General features: G+C 42.1%; 1 protein-coding gene across 2 annotated transcripts in view; it reads left to right on the top strand.

The window, feature by feature from the left end:
• The window catches only part of LOC117316171 (vacuolar protein sorting-associated protein 13B-like), a 119,777-nt gene that overhangs the window by 68,746 nt on the left and 32,532 nt on the right, over positions 1-18,499 (top strand). For both annotated transcript variants that reach the window (XM_033870681.1, XM_033870680.1), the window contains exons 35-37: positions 10,721-10,798; positions 11,054-11,206; positions 13,542-13,787. In XM_033870681.1, the coding sequence (XP_033726572.1) occupies positions 10,721-10,798; positions 11,054-11,206; positions 13,542-13,787 (477 nt within the window). The remainder of the gene's footprint in view (positions 1-10,720; positions 10,799-11,053; positions 11,207-13,541; positions 13,788-18,499) is intronic.

The raw sequence follows: 18,499 nt of genomic DNA, 5'->3' as shown, positions 1-18,499 counted from the left end.
CATCAGGTTTGGACAAGTACAAACTTTACTGTATATACCTACACTCCATCAGGTTTGGACAGGTACAAACTTTACAGTATATACCTACACTCCATCAGGTTTGGACAGGTACAAACTTTATACCTACACTCCATCAGGTTTGGACAGGTACAAACTTTATACCTACACTCCATCAGGTTTGGACAGGTACAAACTTTACTGTATATACCTACACTCCATCAGGTTTGGACAGGTACAAACTTTATACCTACACTCCATCAGGTTTGGACAGGTACAAACTTTATACCTACACTCCATCAGGTTTGGACAGGTACAAACTTTACTGTATATACCTACACTCCATCAGGTTTGGACAGGTACAAACTTTACTGTATATACCTACACTCCATCAGGTTTGGACAGGTACAAACTTTATACCTACACTTCATCAGGTTTGGACAGGTACAAACGTTATACCTACACTCCATCAGGTTTGGACAGGTACAAACTTTATACCTACACTTCATCAGGTTTGGACAGGTACAAACGTTATACCTACACTCCATCAGGTTTGGACAGGTACAAACTTTATACCTACACTCCATCAGGTTTGGACAGGTACAAACTTTACTGTATATACCTACACTCCATCAGGTTTGGACAGGTACAAACTTTATACCTACACTCCATCAGGTTTGGACAGGTACAAACTTTATACCTACACTCCATCAGGTTTGGACAGGTACAAACTTTACTGTATATACCTACACTCCATCAGGTTTGGACAGGTACAAACTTTATACCTACACTTCATCAGGTTTGGACAGGTACAAACTTTACTGTATATACCTACACTCCATCAGGTTTGGACAGGTACAAACTTTATACCTACACTCCATCAGGTTTGGACAGGTACAAACTTTACTGTATATACCTACACTCCATCAGGTTTGGACAGGTACAAACTTTATACCTACACTCCATCAGGTTTGGACAGGTACAAACTTTATACCTACACTTCATCAGGTTTGGACAGGTACAAACTTTATACCTACACTCCATCAGGTTTGGACAGGTACAAACTTTACTGTATATACCTACACTCCATCAGGTTTGGACAGGTACAAACTTTACTGTATATACCTACACTCCATCAGGTTTGGACAGGTACAAACTTAACAGTATATACCTACACTCCATCAGGTTTGGACAGGTACAAACTTTATACCTACACTCCATCAGGTTTGGACAGGTACAAACTTTACTGTATATACCTACACTCCATCAGGTTTGGACAGGTACAAACTTTACTGTATATACCTACACTCCATCAGGTTTGGACAGGTACAAACTTTACTGTATATACCTACACTCCATCAGGTTTGAACAGGTACAAACTTTACTGTATATACCTACACTCCATCAGGTTTGGACAGGTATAAACTTTACTGTATATACCTACACTCCATCAGGTTTGAACAGGTACAAACTTTACTGTATATACCTACACTCCATCAGGTTTGGACAGGTACAAACTTTACTGTATATACCTACACTCCATCAGGTTTGAACAGGTACAAACTTTACTGTATATACCTACACTCCATCAGGTTTGGACAGGTACAAACTTTATACCTACACTCCATCAGGTTTGGACAGGTACAAACTTTACTGTATATACCTACACTCCATCAGGTTTGGACAGGTACAAACTTTACTGTATATACCTACACTCCATCAGGTTTGGACAGGTACAAACTTTATACCTACACTCCATCAGGTTTGGACAGGTACAAACTTTACTGTATATACCTACACTCCATCAGGTTTGGACAGGTACAAACTTTATACCTACACTTCATCAGGTTTGGACAGGTACAAACTTTATACCTACACTCCATCAGGTTTGGACAGGTACAAACTTTATACCTACACTCCATCAGGTTTGGACACGTACAAACTTTATACCTACACTCCATCAGGTTTGGACACGTACAATCTTTACAGTATATACCTACACTCCATCAGGTTTGGACAGGTAGAAACTTTATACCTACACTCCATCAGGTTTGGACAGGTACACACTTTACAGTATATACCTACACTCCATCAGGTTTGGACAGGTACAAACTTTATACCTACACTTCATCAGGTTTGGACAGGTACAAACTTAACAGTATATACCTACACTCCATCAGGTTTGGACAGGTACAAACTTAACAGTATATACCTACACTCCATCAGGTTTGGACAGGTACAAACTTTATACCTACACTCCATCAGGTTTGGACAGGTACACACTTTACAGTATATACCTACACTCCATCAGGTTTGGACAGGTACACACTTTACAGTATATACCTCATCAGGTTTGGACAGGTACAAACTTTATACCTACACCCCATCAGGTTTGGACAGGTACAAACTTTACAGTATATACCTACACTCCATCAGGTTTGGACAGGTACAAACTTTACTGTATATACCTACACTCCATCAGGTTTGGACAGGTACAAACTTTATACCTACACTCCATCAGGTTTGGACAGGTACAAACTTTATACCTACACTCCATCAGGTTTGGACAGGTACAAACTTTACAGTATATACCTACACTCCATCAGGTTTGGACAGGTACAAACTTTATACCTACACTCCATCAGGTTTGGACAGGTACAAACTTTACTGTATATACCTACACTCCATCAGGTTTGGACAGGTACAAACTTTATACCTACACTCCATCAGGTTTGGACAGGTACAAACTTTATACCTACACTCCATCAGGTTTGGACAGGTACAAACTTTATACCTACACTCCATCAGGTTTGGACAGGTACAAACTTTATAGTATATACCTACACTCCATCAGGTTTGGACAGGTACAAACTTTATACCTACACTCCATCAGGTTTGGACAGGTACAAACTTTATACCTACACTCCATCAGGTTTGGACAGGTACAAACTTTACAGTATATACCTACACTCCATCAGGTTTGGACAGGTACAAACTTTATACCTACACTCCATCAGGTTTGGACAGGTACAAACTTTACTGTATATACCTACACTCCATCAGGTTTGGACAGGTACAAACTTGATACCTACACTCCATCAGGTTTGGACAGGTACAAACTTTATACCTACACTCCATCAGGTTTGGACAGGTACAAACTTTATACCTACACTCCATCAGCTTTGGACAGGTACACACTTTACAGTATATACCTACACTCCATCAGGTTTGGACAGGTACACACTTTACAGTATATACCTCATCAGGTTTGGACAGGTACAAACTTTATACCTACACTCCATCAGGTTTGGACAGGTACAAACTTTACAGTATATACCTACACTCCATCAGGTTTGGACAGGTACAAACTTTACTGTATATACCTACACTCCATCAGGTTTGGACAGGTACAAACTTTACTGTATATACCTACACTCCATCAGGTTTGGACAGGTACAAACTTTATACCTACACTCCATCAGGTTTGGACAGGTACAAACTTTATACCTACACTCCATCAGGTTTGGACAGGTACAAACTTTATACCTACACTCCATCAGGTTTGGACAGGTACAAACTTTACAGTATATACCTACACTCCATCAGGTTTGGACAGGTACAAACTTTATACCTACACTCCATCAGGTTTGGACAGGTACAAACTTTACAGTATATACCTACACTCCATCAGGTTTGGACAGGTACAAACTTTATACCTACACTCCATCAGGTTTGGACAGGTACAAACTTTATACCTACACTCCATCAGGTTTGGACAGGTACAAACTTTATAGTATATACCTACACTCCATCAGGTTTGGACAGGTACAAACTTTATACCTACACTCCATCAGGTTTGGACAGGTACAAACTTTATACCTACACTCCATCAGGTTTGGACAGGTACAAACTTTATACCTACACTCCATCAGGTTTGGACAGGTACAAACTTTACAGTATATACCTACACTCCATCAGGTTTGGACAGGTACAAACTTTATACCTACACTCCATCAGGTTTGGACAGGTACAAACTTTACTGTATATACCTACACTCCATCAGGTTTGAACAGGTACAAACTTTATACCTACACTCCATCAGGTTTGGACAGGTACAAACTTTATACCTACACTCCATCAGGTTTGGACAGGTACAAACTTTACAGTATATACCTACACTCCATCAGGTTTGGACAGGTACAAACTTTATAGTATATACCTACACTCCATCAGGTTTGGACAGGTACAAACTTTATACCTACACTCCATCAGGTTTGGACAGGTACAAACTTTATACCTACACTCCATCAGGTTTGGACAGGTACAAACTTTATACCTACACTCCATCAGGTTTGGACAGGTACAAACTTTACAGTATATACCTACACTCCATCAGGTTTGGACAGGTACAAACTTTATACCTACACTCCATCAGGTTTGGACAGGTACAAACTTTACTGTATATACCTACACTCCATCAGGTTTGGACAGGTACAAACTTGATACCTACACTCCATCAGGTTTGGACAGGTACAAACTTTATACCTACACTCCATCAGGTTTGGACAGGTACAAACTTTATACCTACACTCCATCAGCTTTGGACAGGTACACACTTTACAGTATATACCTACACTCCATCAGGTTTGGACAGGTACACACTTTACAGTATATACCTCATCAGGTTTGGACAGGTACAAACTTTATACCTACACTCCATCAGGTTTGGACAGGTACAAACTTTACAGTATATACCTACACTCCATCAGGTTTGGACAGGTACAAACTTTACTGTATATACCTACACTCCATCAGGTTTGGACAGGTACAAACTTTACTGTATATACCTACACTCCATCAGGTTTGGACAGGTACAAACTTTATACCTACACTCCATCAGGTTTGGACAGGTACAAACTTTATACCTACACTCCATCAGGTTTGGACAGGTACAAACTTTATACCTACACTCCATCAGGTTTGGACAGGTACAAACTTTACAGTATATACCTACACTCCATCAGGTTTGGACAGGTACAAACTTTATACCTACACTCCATCAGGTTTGGACAGGTACAAACTTTACTGTATATACCTACACTCCATCAGGTTTGGACAGGTACAAACTTTATACCTACACTCCATCAGGTTTGGACAGGTACAAACTTTATACCTACACTCCATCAGGTTTGGACAGGTACAAACTTTATAGTATATACCTACACTCCATCAGGTTTGGACAGGTACAAACTTTATACCTACACTCCATCAGGTTTGGACAGGTACAAACTTTATACCTACACTCCATCAGGTTTGGACAGGTACAAACTTTATACCTACACTCCATCAGGTTTGGACAGGTACAAACTTTACAGTATATACCTACACTCCATCAGGTTTGGACAGGTACAAACTTTATACCTACACTCCATCAGGTTTGGACAGGTACAAACTTTACTGTATATACCTACACTCCATCAGGTTTGAACAGGTACAAACTTTATACCTACACTCCATCAGGTTTGGACAGGTACAAACTTTATACCTACACTCCATCAGGTTTGGACAGGTACAAACTTTACAGTATATACCTACACTCCATCAGGTTTGGACAGGTACAAACTTTATAGTATATACCTACACTCCATCAGGTTTGGACAGGTACAAACTTTACAGTATATACCTACACTCCATCAGGTTTGGACAGGTACAAACTTTATACCTACACTCCATCAGGTTTGGACAGGTACAAACTTTACTGTATATACCTACACTCCATCAGGTTTGGACAGGTACAAACTTTATACCTACACTTCATCAGGTTTGGACAGGTACAAACGTTATACCTACACTCCATCAGGTTTGGACAGGTACAAACTTTATACCTACACTCCATCAGGTTTGGACAGGTACAAACGTTATACCTACACTCCATCAGGTTTGGACAGGTACAAACTTTATACCTACACTCCATCAGGTTTGGACAGGTACAAACTTTATACCTACACTCCATCAGGTTTGGACAGGTACAAACTTTATACCTACACTCCATCAGGTTTGGACAGGTACAAACTTTACAGTATATACCTACACTCCATCAGGTTTGGACAGGTACAAACTTTATACCTACACTCCATCAGGTTTGGACAGGTACAAACTTTACAGTATATACCTACACTCCATCAGGTTTGGACAGGTACAAACTTTACTGTATATACCTACACTCCATCAGGTTTGGACACGTACAAACTTTACTGTATATACCTACACTCCATCAGGTTTGGACAGGTACAAACTTTACTGTATATACCTACACTCCATCAGGTTTGGACAGGTACAAACTTTACTGTATATACCTACACTCCATCAGGTTTGGACAGGTACAAACTTTACTGTATATACCTACACTCCATCAGGTTTGGACAGGTACAAACTTTATACCTACACTCCATCAGGTTTGGACAGGTACAAACTTTATACCTACACTCCATCAGGTTTGGACAGGTACAAACTTTACTGTATATACCTACACTCCATCAGGTTTGGACAGGTACAAACTTTATACCTACACTCCATCAGGTTTGGACAGGTACAAACTTTACTGTATATACCTACACTCCATCAGGTTTGGACAGGTACAAACTTTATACCTACACTTCATCAGGTTTGGACAGGTACAAACTTTACAGTATATACCTACACTCCATCAGGTTTGGACAGGTACAAACTTTACTGTATATACCTACACTCCATCAGGTTTGGACAGGTACAAACTTTACAGTATATACCTACACTCCATCAGGTTTGGACAGGTACAAACTTTACTGTATATACCTACACTCCATCAGGTTTGGACAGGTACAAACTTTATACCTACACTTCATCAGGTTTGGACAGGTACAAACTTTATACCTACACTCCATCAGGTTTGGACAGGTACAAACTTTATACCTACACTCCATCAGGTTTGGACAGGTACAAACTTTATACCTACACTCCATCAGGTTTGGACAGGTACAAACTTTACAGTATATACCTACACTCCATCAGGTTTGGACAGGTACAAACTTTATACCTACACTCCATCAGGTTTGGACAGGTACAAACTTTACTGTATATACCTACACTCCATCAGGTTTGGACAGGTACAAACTTTATACCTACACTCCATCAGGTTTGGACAGGTACAAACTTTATACCTACACTCCATCAGGTTTGGACAGGTACAAACTTTATAGTATATACCTACACTCCATCAGGTTTGGACAGGTACAAACTTTACTGTATATACCTACACTCCATCAGGTTTGGACAGGTACAAACTTAACAGTATATACCTACACTCCATCAGGTTTGGACAGGTACAAACTTTACTGTATATACCTACACTCCATCAGGTTTGGACAGGTACAAACTTTACTGTATATACCTACACTCCATCAGGTTTGGACAGGTACAAACTTTATACCTACACTCCATCAGGTTTGGACAGGTACAAACTTTATACCTACACGCCATCAGGTTTGGACAGGTACAAACTTTATACCTACACTCCATCAGGTTTGGACAGGTACAAACTTTACAGTATATACCTACACTCCATCAGGTTTGGACAGGTACAAACTTTATACCTACACTCCATCAGGTTTGGACAGGTACAAACTTTATACCTACACTCCATCAGGTTTGGACTGGTACACACTTTACTGTATATACCTACACTCCATCAGGTTTGGACAGGTACACACTTTACAGTATATACCTCATCAGGTTTGGACAGGTACAAACTTTATACCTACACTCCATCAGGTTTGGACAGGTACAAACTTTACAGTATATACCTACACTCCATCAGGTTTGGACAGGTACAAACTTTACTGTATATACCTACACTCCATCAGGTTTGGACAGGTACACACTTTACAGTATATACCTACACTCCATCAGGTTTGGACAGGTACAAACTTTATACATACACTCCATCAGGTTTGGACAGGTACAAACTTTACAGTATATACCTACACTCCATCAGGTTTGGACAGGTACAAACTTTATACCTACACTCCATCAGGTTTGGACAGATACAAACTTTACTGTATATACCTACACTCCATCAGGTTTGGACAGGTACAAACTTTATACCTACACTCCATCAGGTTTGGACAGGTACAAACTTTACAGTATATACCTACACTCCATCAGGTTTGGACAGGTACAAACTTTACAGAATATACCTACACTCCATCAGGTTTGGACAGGTACAAACTTTACAGTATATACCTACACTCCATCAGGTGTGGACAGGTACAAACTTTATACCTACACTCCATCAGGTTTGGACAGGTACAAACTTTACAGTATATACCTACACTCCATCAGGTGTGGACAGGTACAAACTTTATACCTACACTCCATCAGGTTTGGACAGGTACAAACTTTATACCTACACTCCATCAGGTTTGGACAGGTACAAACTTTACAGTATATACCTACACTCCATCAGGTTTGGACAGGTACAAACTTTACTGTATATACCTACACTCCATCAGGTTTGGACAGGTACAAACTTTATACCTACACTCCATCAGGTTTGGACAGGTACAAACTTTACTGTATATAACTACACTTCATCAGGTTTGGACAGGTACAAACTTTACTGTATATACCTACACTCCATCAGGTTTGGACAGGTACAAACTTTATACCTACACTCCATCAGGTTTGGACAGGTACAAACTTTATACCTACACTCCATCAGGTTTGGACAGGTACAAACTTTACAGTATATACCTACACTTCATCAGGTTTGGACAGGTACAAACTTTACAGTATATACCTACACTCCATCAGGTTTGGACAGGTACAAACTTTACTGTATATACCTACACTCCATCAGGTTTGGACAGGTACAAACTTTACAGTATATACCTACACTCCATCAGGTTTGGACAGGTACAAACTTTACTGTATATACCTACACTCCATCAGGTTTGGACAGGTACAAACTTTATACCTACACTCCATCAGGTTTGGACAGGTACAAACTTTATACCTACACTCCATCAGGTTTGGACAGGTACAAACTTTACTGTATATACCTACACTTCATCAGGTTTGGACAGGTACAAACTTTACAGTATATACCTACACTCCATCAGGTTTGGACAGGTACAAACTTTACTGTATATACCTACACTCCATCAGGTTTGGACAGGTACAAACTTTACAGTATATACCTACACTCCATCAGGTTTGGACAGGTACAAACTTTACTGTATATACCTACACTCCATCAGGTTTGGACAGGTACAAACTTTATACCTACACTTCATCAGGTTTGGACAAGTACAAACTTTATACCTACACTCCATCAGGTTTGGACAGGTACAAACTTTATACCTACACTCCATCAGGTTTGGACAGGTACAAACTTTATACCTACACTCCATCAGGTTTGGACAGGTACAAACTTTACAGTATATACCTACACTCCATCAGGTTTGGACAGGTACAAACTTTATACCTACACTCCATCAGGTTTGGACAGGTACAAACTTTACTGTATATACCTACACTCCATCAGGTTTGGACAGGTACAAACTTTACTGTATATACCTACACTCCATCAGGTTTGGACAGGTACAAACTTTACTGTATATACCTACACTCCATCAGGTTTGGACAGGTACAAACTTTATACCTACACTCCATCAGGTTTGGACAGGTACAAACTTTACTGTATATACCTACACTCCATCAGGTTTGGACAGGTACAAACTTTACAGTATATACCTACACTCCATCAGGTGTGGACAGGTACAAACTTTATACCTACACTCCATCAGGTATGGACAGGTACAAACTTTATACCTACACTTCATCAGGTTTGGACAAGTACAAACTTTATACCTACACTCCATCAGGTTTGGACAGGTACAAACTTCACAGTATATACCTACACTCCATCAGGTTTGGACAGGTACAAACTTTATACCTACACTCCATCAGGTTTGACCAGGTACAAACTTTACTGTATATACCTACACTCCATCAGGTTTGGACAGGTACAAACTTTATACCTACACTCCATCAGGTTTGACCAGGTACAAACTTTACAGTATATACCTACACTCACATTCAACATCACATTGTTCAGGTAACTTATATATAAAAACCTGCCTTTCACCAGGTAACATAGGCTTGATGTCCCCATCAGATGTGAAAAGGGGGAAATGGGGTGTGGTCACTAACTGAGACAAAGTCTTGTCTCTCTTTCATCCATAAACAATTTACATTTCCGACTTCTCAGAAATTTTATCTTATTTACCAGTAAACCAATTTCAGTGAAATTTTCTAGAAACCTTCTTGGTCAATGGTCACACAAGATTGTAGATTTATATTCACGACAGGTCCCCACCCCTGAGGGGACTGAGGGATGGGTGAAAAAGGAGTCAAGTTGAATTTCAAAAGTATTCTCAAGATCAAACTAAGATAGAATCAAATATTCTTCGTAGATTAAAAGGTCAGAAAGTGCTTCACCAAAATTGTGGATTTGATGACCCTGCAGTCTCATGTTTACCCCTGGGGGGGGGGGGGGGGGGGGAGTAAACTTGATATTTTCATAGTTAACATTGGGAACTCACATTTTTGAGCATGATCAAGTATTTTGTTTAAACTTGAGTGAATTTGAGTCAATTTTAACCTAATTTACATGTGTTGCTAGGTTGGGACGGATGAGAATCTTGTACTGATGTCGAGGAGGATGCACTGTTACAGCTGGCGAACACACAAATCTAAGCAGGTTAGTATACAATCTGGTGTCTGTGTCAAATCTTTACTATCTACATTACTGACATTTGCAGTGGAAAAATAGTGTTTTGCAAATCAACTGATTCTTGAAATAAGATTTTTTTTTTAAATTAATAAGTAACTTGTAACCTTTGTCAACATCTTCAAGCCAAAGCATTTATGAAATTCATATGTTTTAAAAAAAACGTATTAAAATACAACTGATTATTACATGTATACAATGATAAATGATCAATTATTTTTACAGCAACTACACATGTGTCTTGACGGCAAAGTGTGGAAATGGTGTGAGCCGTTTGATGTTGAGAGCGTTGGTCAAGTAGTGCGGTCAGTACGGACAAATGATCAGATCTACAGCCTGATCATCTACATCACACAATTGACCAATGTCCAGAAACAAGTGGGTATAGCCGCACTGAACTGTGCTCTACAATGATCAGGTTGTCTGTCCATCCCTCCATCTGTCCATCTTTAGCACCGTGGGGTCAATTTCACTCACACTTTAGCCAGTCCTTGCTCATAGAAAGTTGTTGCTGGGGATAACTTTTCAACCTTGGATGTCAAAGGTCAATGTCGTTGTACAAAATATCTCAAGTGCATCTGTGTTGTGGTAAAACACTCAGGTTCAACTCCAGTCAGAGGCAAAAACCTTTTGGGGCCTTTTCTGACGTGTCATTTACTCTAGATTTAGAGACACACATATTATTATCGGCCCTTTCTGATGTGTCAGTACTCTAGATTTAGAGATACACACATTGTCGGCCCTTTCTGATGTGTCAGTACTCTAGGTTTAGAGACACACATTGTCGGCCCTTTCTGATGTATCAGTACTCTAGATTTAGAGACACACATTATCGGCCCTTTCTGACGTATCAGTACTCTAGGTTTAGAGATACACACATTGTCAGCCCTTTCTGATGTGTCAGTACTCTAGGTTTAGAGATACACACATTGTCAGCCCTTTCTTACATGTCAGTACTATAGGTTTAGAGATACACACATTGTCGGCCCTTTCTGATGTGTCAGTACTCTAGGTTTAGAGACACACACATTGTCAGCCCTTTCTGATGTGTCAGTACTCTAGATTTAGAGACACACATTATCGGCCCTTTCTTACATGTCAGTACTCTAAGTTTAGAGATACACACATTATCAACCCTTTCTGATGTGTCAGTACTCTAGATTTAGAGATTCGCACATTGTCGGCCCTTTCTTACATGTCAGTACTTTAGATTTAGAGATTCACACATTATCGGCCCTTTCTGATGTGTCAGTACTCTAGGTTTAGAGACACACATTGTCGGCCCTTTCTTACATGTCAGTACTCTAGATTTAGAGATACACACAGTGTTGGCCCTTTCTGTTGTGTCAGTACTCTAGGTTTAGAGATACACACATTGTCGGCCCTTTCTGATGTGTCAGTACTCTAGGTTTAGAGACACACACAGTGTTGGCCCTTTCTGATGTGTCAGTACTCTAGGTTTAGAGACGCACACATTGTCGGGCCTTTCTGACGTGTCCATACTCTAGATTTAGAGACACACACATTGTCGGCCATTTCTGATGTGTCAGTACTCTAGGTTTAGAGACACACATTGTCAGCCCTTTCTGATGTGTCAGTACTCTAGGTTTAGAGACACACACATTGTCAGCCCTTTCTGATGTGTCAGTACTCTAGGTTTAGAGACACACACATTGTCAGCCCTTTCTGATGTGTCAGTACTCTAGGTTTAGAGACACACACATTGTTGGCCCTTTCTGATGTGTTGGTACTCTAGGTTTAGAGACACACACATTGTCGGCCCTTTCTGATGTGTCAGTACTCTAGATTTAGAGACACCCACATTGTTTGCCCTTTCTGATGTGTTGGTACTCTAGGTTTAGAGATACACACATCGTCAGTACTCTAGATTTAGAGAAACACACATTGTTGGCCCTTTCTGATGTGTCGGTACTCTAGATTTAGAGACACACACATTGTTGGCCCTTTCTGATGTGTTGGTACTCTAGATTTAGAGACACACACATTGTTGGCCCTTTCTGATGTGTCGGTACTCTAGATTTAGAGACACACACATTGTCAGCCCTTTCTGATGTGTCAGTACTCTAGATTTAGAGACACACACATTGTTGGCCCTTTCTGATGTGTCAGTACTCTAGATTTAGAGACACACACATTGTTGGCCCTTTCTGATGTGTCGGTACTCTAGATTTAGAGACACACACATTGTCAGCCCTTTCTGATGTGTCAGTACTCTAGATTTAGAGACACACACATTGTTGGCCCTTTCTGATGTGTTGGTACTCTAGGTTTAGAGACACACACATTGTCGGCCCTTTCTGATGTGTCAGTACTCTAGATTTAGAGACACCCACATTGTTTGCCCTTTCTGATGTGTTGGTACTCTAGGTTTAGAGACACACACATCGTCAGTACTCTAGATTTAGAGAAACACACATTGTTGGCCCTTTCTGATGTGTCGGTACTCTAGATTTAGAGATACAAACATTGTCAGCCCTTTCTGATGTGTCAGTACTCTAGGTTTAGAGACACAAATTGTCAGCCCTTTCTGTAACTAATCAAATCTGGTCAAATTCACATAATTATCATCATGTTGATCCAGGCCATCAAACTCGCATAATTATCATAACTTGATCTAGGCCATCAATCTAGAATGGGTATCTCATTATTTACACCTCTTAGAGTACATGGTATGTTTTGTGTTTTATGATAGGTGACAATTAGAGGTCAGCTGATGCTGTTCAGCTGTCTGACCTTACCTTTGGAAGTCAAGGTCAAAACAACAACAAACAATGGTGGAAATGACCTTGAACTCAATCACAATCAACAACTGCCATCGTTTGTCTTGGAGCCTGAAGAGGTACAAAGCATAAAGCTCCGCCCATTGGGTTCCCATGGTAACTGGTCACATGATGTCTATATCACTGGTGACAGGATGAAGGAGAACAGAACAGTGAAGGTGAGTTAAAAACTAAAGAATGTCATTGTTATACCATCATCAGGTGGTGGACTACCCTGTATACCATCATCAGATGGTGGACTACCCTGTATACCATCATCAGATGGTGGACTACCCTGTATGCCATCATCAGATGGTGGACTACCCTGTATACCATCATCAGGTGATGGACTACCCTGTATACCATCATCAGATGGTGGACTACCCTGTATACCATCATCAGGTGATGGACTACCCTGTATACCATCATCAGGTAGTGGACTACCCTGTATACCATCATCAGGTGGTGGACTACCCTGTATACCATCATCAGATGGTGGACTACCCTGTATACCATCATCAGGTGGTGGACTACCCTGTATACCATCATCAGGTGGTGGACTACCCTGTATACCATCATCAGGTGGTGGACTACCCTGTATACCATCATCAGATGGTGGACTACCCTGTATACCATCATCAGATGGTGGACTACCCTGTATGCCATCATCAGATGGTGGGCTACCCTGTATACCATCATCAGGTGATGGACTACCCTGTATACCATCATCAGATGGTGGACTACCCTGTATACCATCATCAGGTGATGGACTACCCTGTATACCATCATCAGGTAGTGGACTACCCTGTATACCATCATCAGGTGGTGGACTACCCTGTATACCATCATCAGATGGTGGACTACCCTGTATACCATCATCAGGTGGTGGACTACCCTGTATACCATCATCAGGTGGTGGACTACCCTGTATACCATCATCAGATGGTGGACTACCCTTGTATACCATCATCAGGTGGTGGGCTACCCTGTATACCATCATCAGGTGGTGGACTACCCTGTATACCATCATCAGATGGTGGACTACCCTGTATACCATCATCAGATGGTGGACTACCCTGTATACCATCATCAGATGGTGGACTACCCTGTATACCATCATCAGGTGGTGGACTACCCTGTATACCATCATCAGATGGTGGACTACCCTGTATACCATCATCAGATGGTGGACTACCCTGTATACCATCATCAGATGGTGGACTACCCTGTATACCATCATCAGATGGTGGACTACCCTGTATACCATCATCAGGTGGTGGACTACCCTGTATACCATCATCAGATGGTGGACTACCCTGTATACCATCATCAGATGGTGGACTACCCTGTATACCATCATCAGATGGTGGACTACCCTGTATACCATCATCAGGTGGTGGACTACCCTGTATACCATCATCAGGTGGTGGACTACCCTGTATACCATCATCAGATGGTGGACTACCCTGTATACCATCATCAGATGGTGGACTACCCTGTATACCATCATCAGGTGGTGGACTACCCTGTATACCATCATCAGGTGGTGGACTACCCTGTATACCATCATCAGATGGTGGACTACCCTGTATACCATCATCAGGTGGTGGACTACCCTGTATACCATCATCAGATGGTGGACTACCCTGTATACCATCATCAGGTGGTGGACTACCCTGTATACCATCATCAGATGGTGGACTACCCTGTATACCATCATCAGGTGGTGGACTACCCTGTATACCATCATCAGATGGTGGACTACCCTGTATACCATCAATTTATGGTGGACTACCCTGTATACCATCATCAGATGGTGGACTACCCTGTATACCATCATCAGATGGTGGACTACCCTGTATACCATCATCAGATGGTGGACTACCCTGTATACCATCATCAGATGGTGGACTACCCTGTATACCATCATCAGATGGTGGACTACCCTGTATACCATCATCAGGTGGTGGACTACCCTGTATACCATCATCAGGTGGTGGACTACCCTGTATACCATCATCAGGTGGTGGACTACCCTGTATACCATCATCAGGTGGTGGACTACCCTGTATACCATCATCAGGTGGTGGACTACCCTGTATACCATCATCAGGTGGTGGACTACCCTGTATACCATCATCAGATGGTGGACTACCCTGTATACCATCATCAGATGGTGGACTACCCTGTATACCATCATCAGATGGTGGACTACCCTGTATACCATCATCAGGTGGTGGACTACCCTGTATACCATCATCAGATGGTGGACTACCCTGTATACCATCATCAGATGGTGGACTACCCTGTATACCATCATCAGGTGGTGGACTACCCTGTATACCATCATCAGATGGTGGACTACCCTGTATACCATCATCAGATGGTGGACTACCCTGTATACCATCATCAGATGGTGGACTACCCTGTATACCATCATCAGGTGGTGGACTACCCTGTATACCATCATCAGATGGTGGACTACCCTGTATACCATCATCAGATGGTGGACTACCCTGTATACCATCATCAGATGGTGGACTACCCTGTATACCATCATCAGGTGGTGGACTACCCTGTATACCATCATCAGATGGTGGACTACCCTGTATACCATCATCAGGTGGTGGACTACCCTGTATACCATCATCAGGTGGTGGACTACCCTGTATACCATCATCAGATGGTGGACTACCCTGTATACCATCATCAGATGGTGGACTACCCTGTATACCATCATCAGGTGGTGGACTACCCTGTATACCATCATCAGATGGTGGACTACCCTGTATACCATCATCAGATGGTGGACTACCCTGTATACCATCATCAGGTGGTGGACTACCCTGTATACCATCATCAGATGGTGGACTACCCTGTATACCATCATCAGATGGTGGACTACCCTGTATACCATCATCAGATGGTGGACTACCCTGTATACCATCATCAGGTGGTGGGCTACCCTGTATACCATCATCAGATGGTGGACTACCCTGTATACCATCATCAGATGGTGGACTACCCTGTATACCATCATCAGATGGTGGACTACCCTGTATACCATCATCAGGTGGTGGACTACCCTGTATACCATCATCAGATGGTGGACTACCCTGTATACCATCATCAGGTGGTGGACTACCCTGTATACCATCATCAGATGGTGGACTACCCTGTATACCATCATCAGATGGTGGACTACCCTGTATACCATCATCAGGTGGTGGACTACCCTGTATACCATCATCAGATGGTGGACTACCCTGTATACCATCATCAGATGGTGGACTACCCTGTATACCATCATCAGGTGGTGGACTACCCTGTATACCATCATCAGGTGGTGGACTACCCTGTATACCATCATCAGATGGTGGACTACCCTGTATACCATCATCAGGTGGTGGACTACCCTGTATACCATCATCAGATGGTGGACTACCCTGTATACCATCATCAGATGGTGGACTACCCTGTATACCATCATCAGGTGGTGGACTACCCTGTATACCATCATCAGATGGTGGACTACCCTGTATACCATCATCAGGTGGTGGACTACCCTGTATACCATCATCAGGTGGTGGACTACCCTGTATACCATCATCAGATGGTGGACTACCCTGTATACCATCATCAGGTGGTGGACTACCCTGTATACCATCATCAGATGGTGGACTACCCTGTATACCATCATCAGGTGGTGGACTACCCTGTATACCATCATCAGATGGTGGACTACCCTGTATACCATCATCAGATGGTGGACTACCCTGTATACCATCATCAGGTGGTGGACTACCCTGTATACCATCATCAGATGGTGGACTACCCTGTATACCATCATCAGATGGTGGACTACCCTGTATACCATCATCAGATGGTGGACTACCTCTGTATACCATCATCAGGTGGTGGACTACCCTGTATACCATCATCAGGTGGTGGACTACCCTGTATACCATCATCAGGTGGTGGACTACCCTGTATACCATCATCAGGTGGTGGACTACCCTGTATACCATCATCAGATGGTGGACTACCCTGTATACCATCATCAGGTGGTGGACTACCCTGTATACCATCATCAGATGGTGGGCTACCCTGTATACCATCATCAGGTGGTGGACTACCCTGTATACCATCATCAGGTGGTGGACTACCCTGTATACCATCATCAGATGGTGGACTACCCTGTATACCATCATCAGGTGGTGGACTACCCTGTATACCATCATCAGATGGTGGACTACCCTGTATACCATCATCGGATGGTGGACTACCCTGTATACCATCATCAGATGGTGACTACCCTGTATACCATCATCAGATGGTGGACTACCCTGTATACCATCATCAGATGGTGGACTACCCTGTATACCATCATCAGATGGTGGACTACCCTGTATACCATCATCAGATGGTGGACTACCCTGTATACCATCATCAGATGGTGGACTACCCTGTATACCATCATCAGGTGGTGGACTACCCTGTATACCATCATCAGATGGTGGACTACCCTGTATACCATCATCAGATGGTGGACTACCCTGTATACCATCATCAGATGGTGGACTACCCTGTATACCATCATCAGATGGTGGACTACCCTGTATACCATCATCAGGTGGTGGACTACCCTGTATACCATCATCAGATGGTGGACTACCCTGTATACCATCATCAGATGGTGGACTACCCTGTATACCATCATCAGGTGGTGGACTACCCTGTATACCATCATCAGATGGTGGACTACCCTGTATACCATCATCAGATGGTGGACTACCCTGTATACCATCATCAGATGGTGGACTACCCTGTATACCATCATCAGATGGTGGACTACCCTGTATACCATCATCAGATGGTGGACTACCCTGTA

The sequence above is a fragment of the Pecten maximus genome, chromosome 18 (assembly GCF_902652985.1).
Source record: "Pecten maximus chromosome 18, xPecMax1.1, whole genome shotgun sequence".
Taxonomy (NCBI): Eukaryota; Metazoa; Mollusca; class Bivalvia; order Pectinida; family Pectinidae; genus Pecten; species Pecten maximus.
Note: the sequence above shows the minus strand (reverse complement) of the source record. Positions and strands in the feature narration are given on the sequence as shown.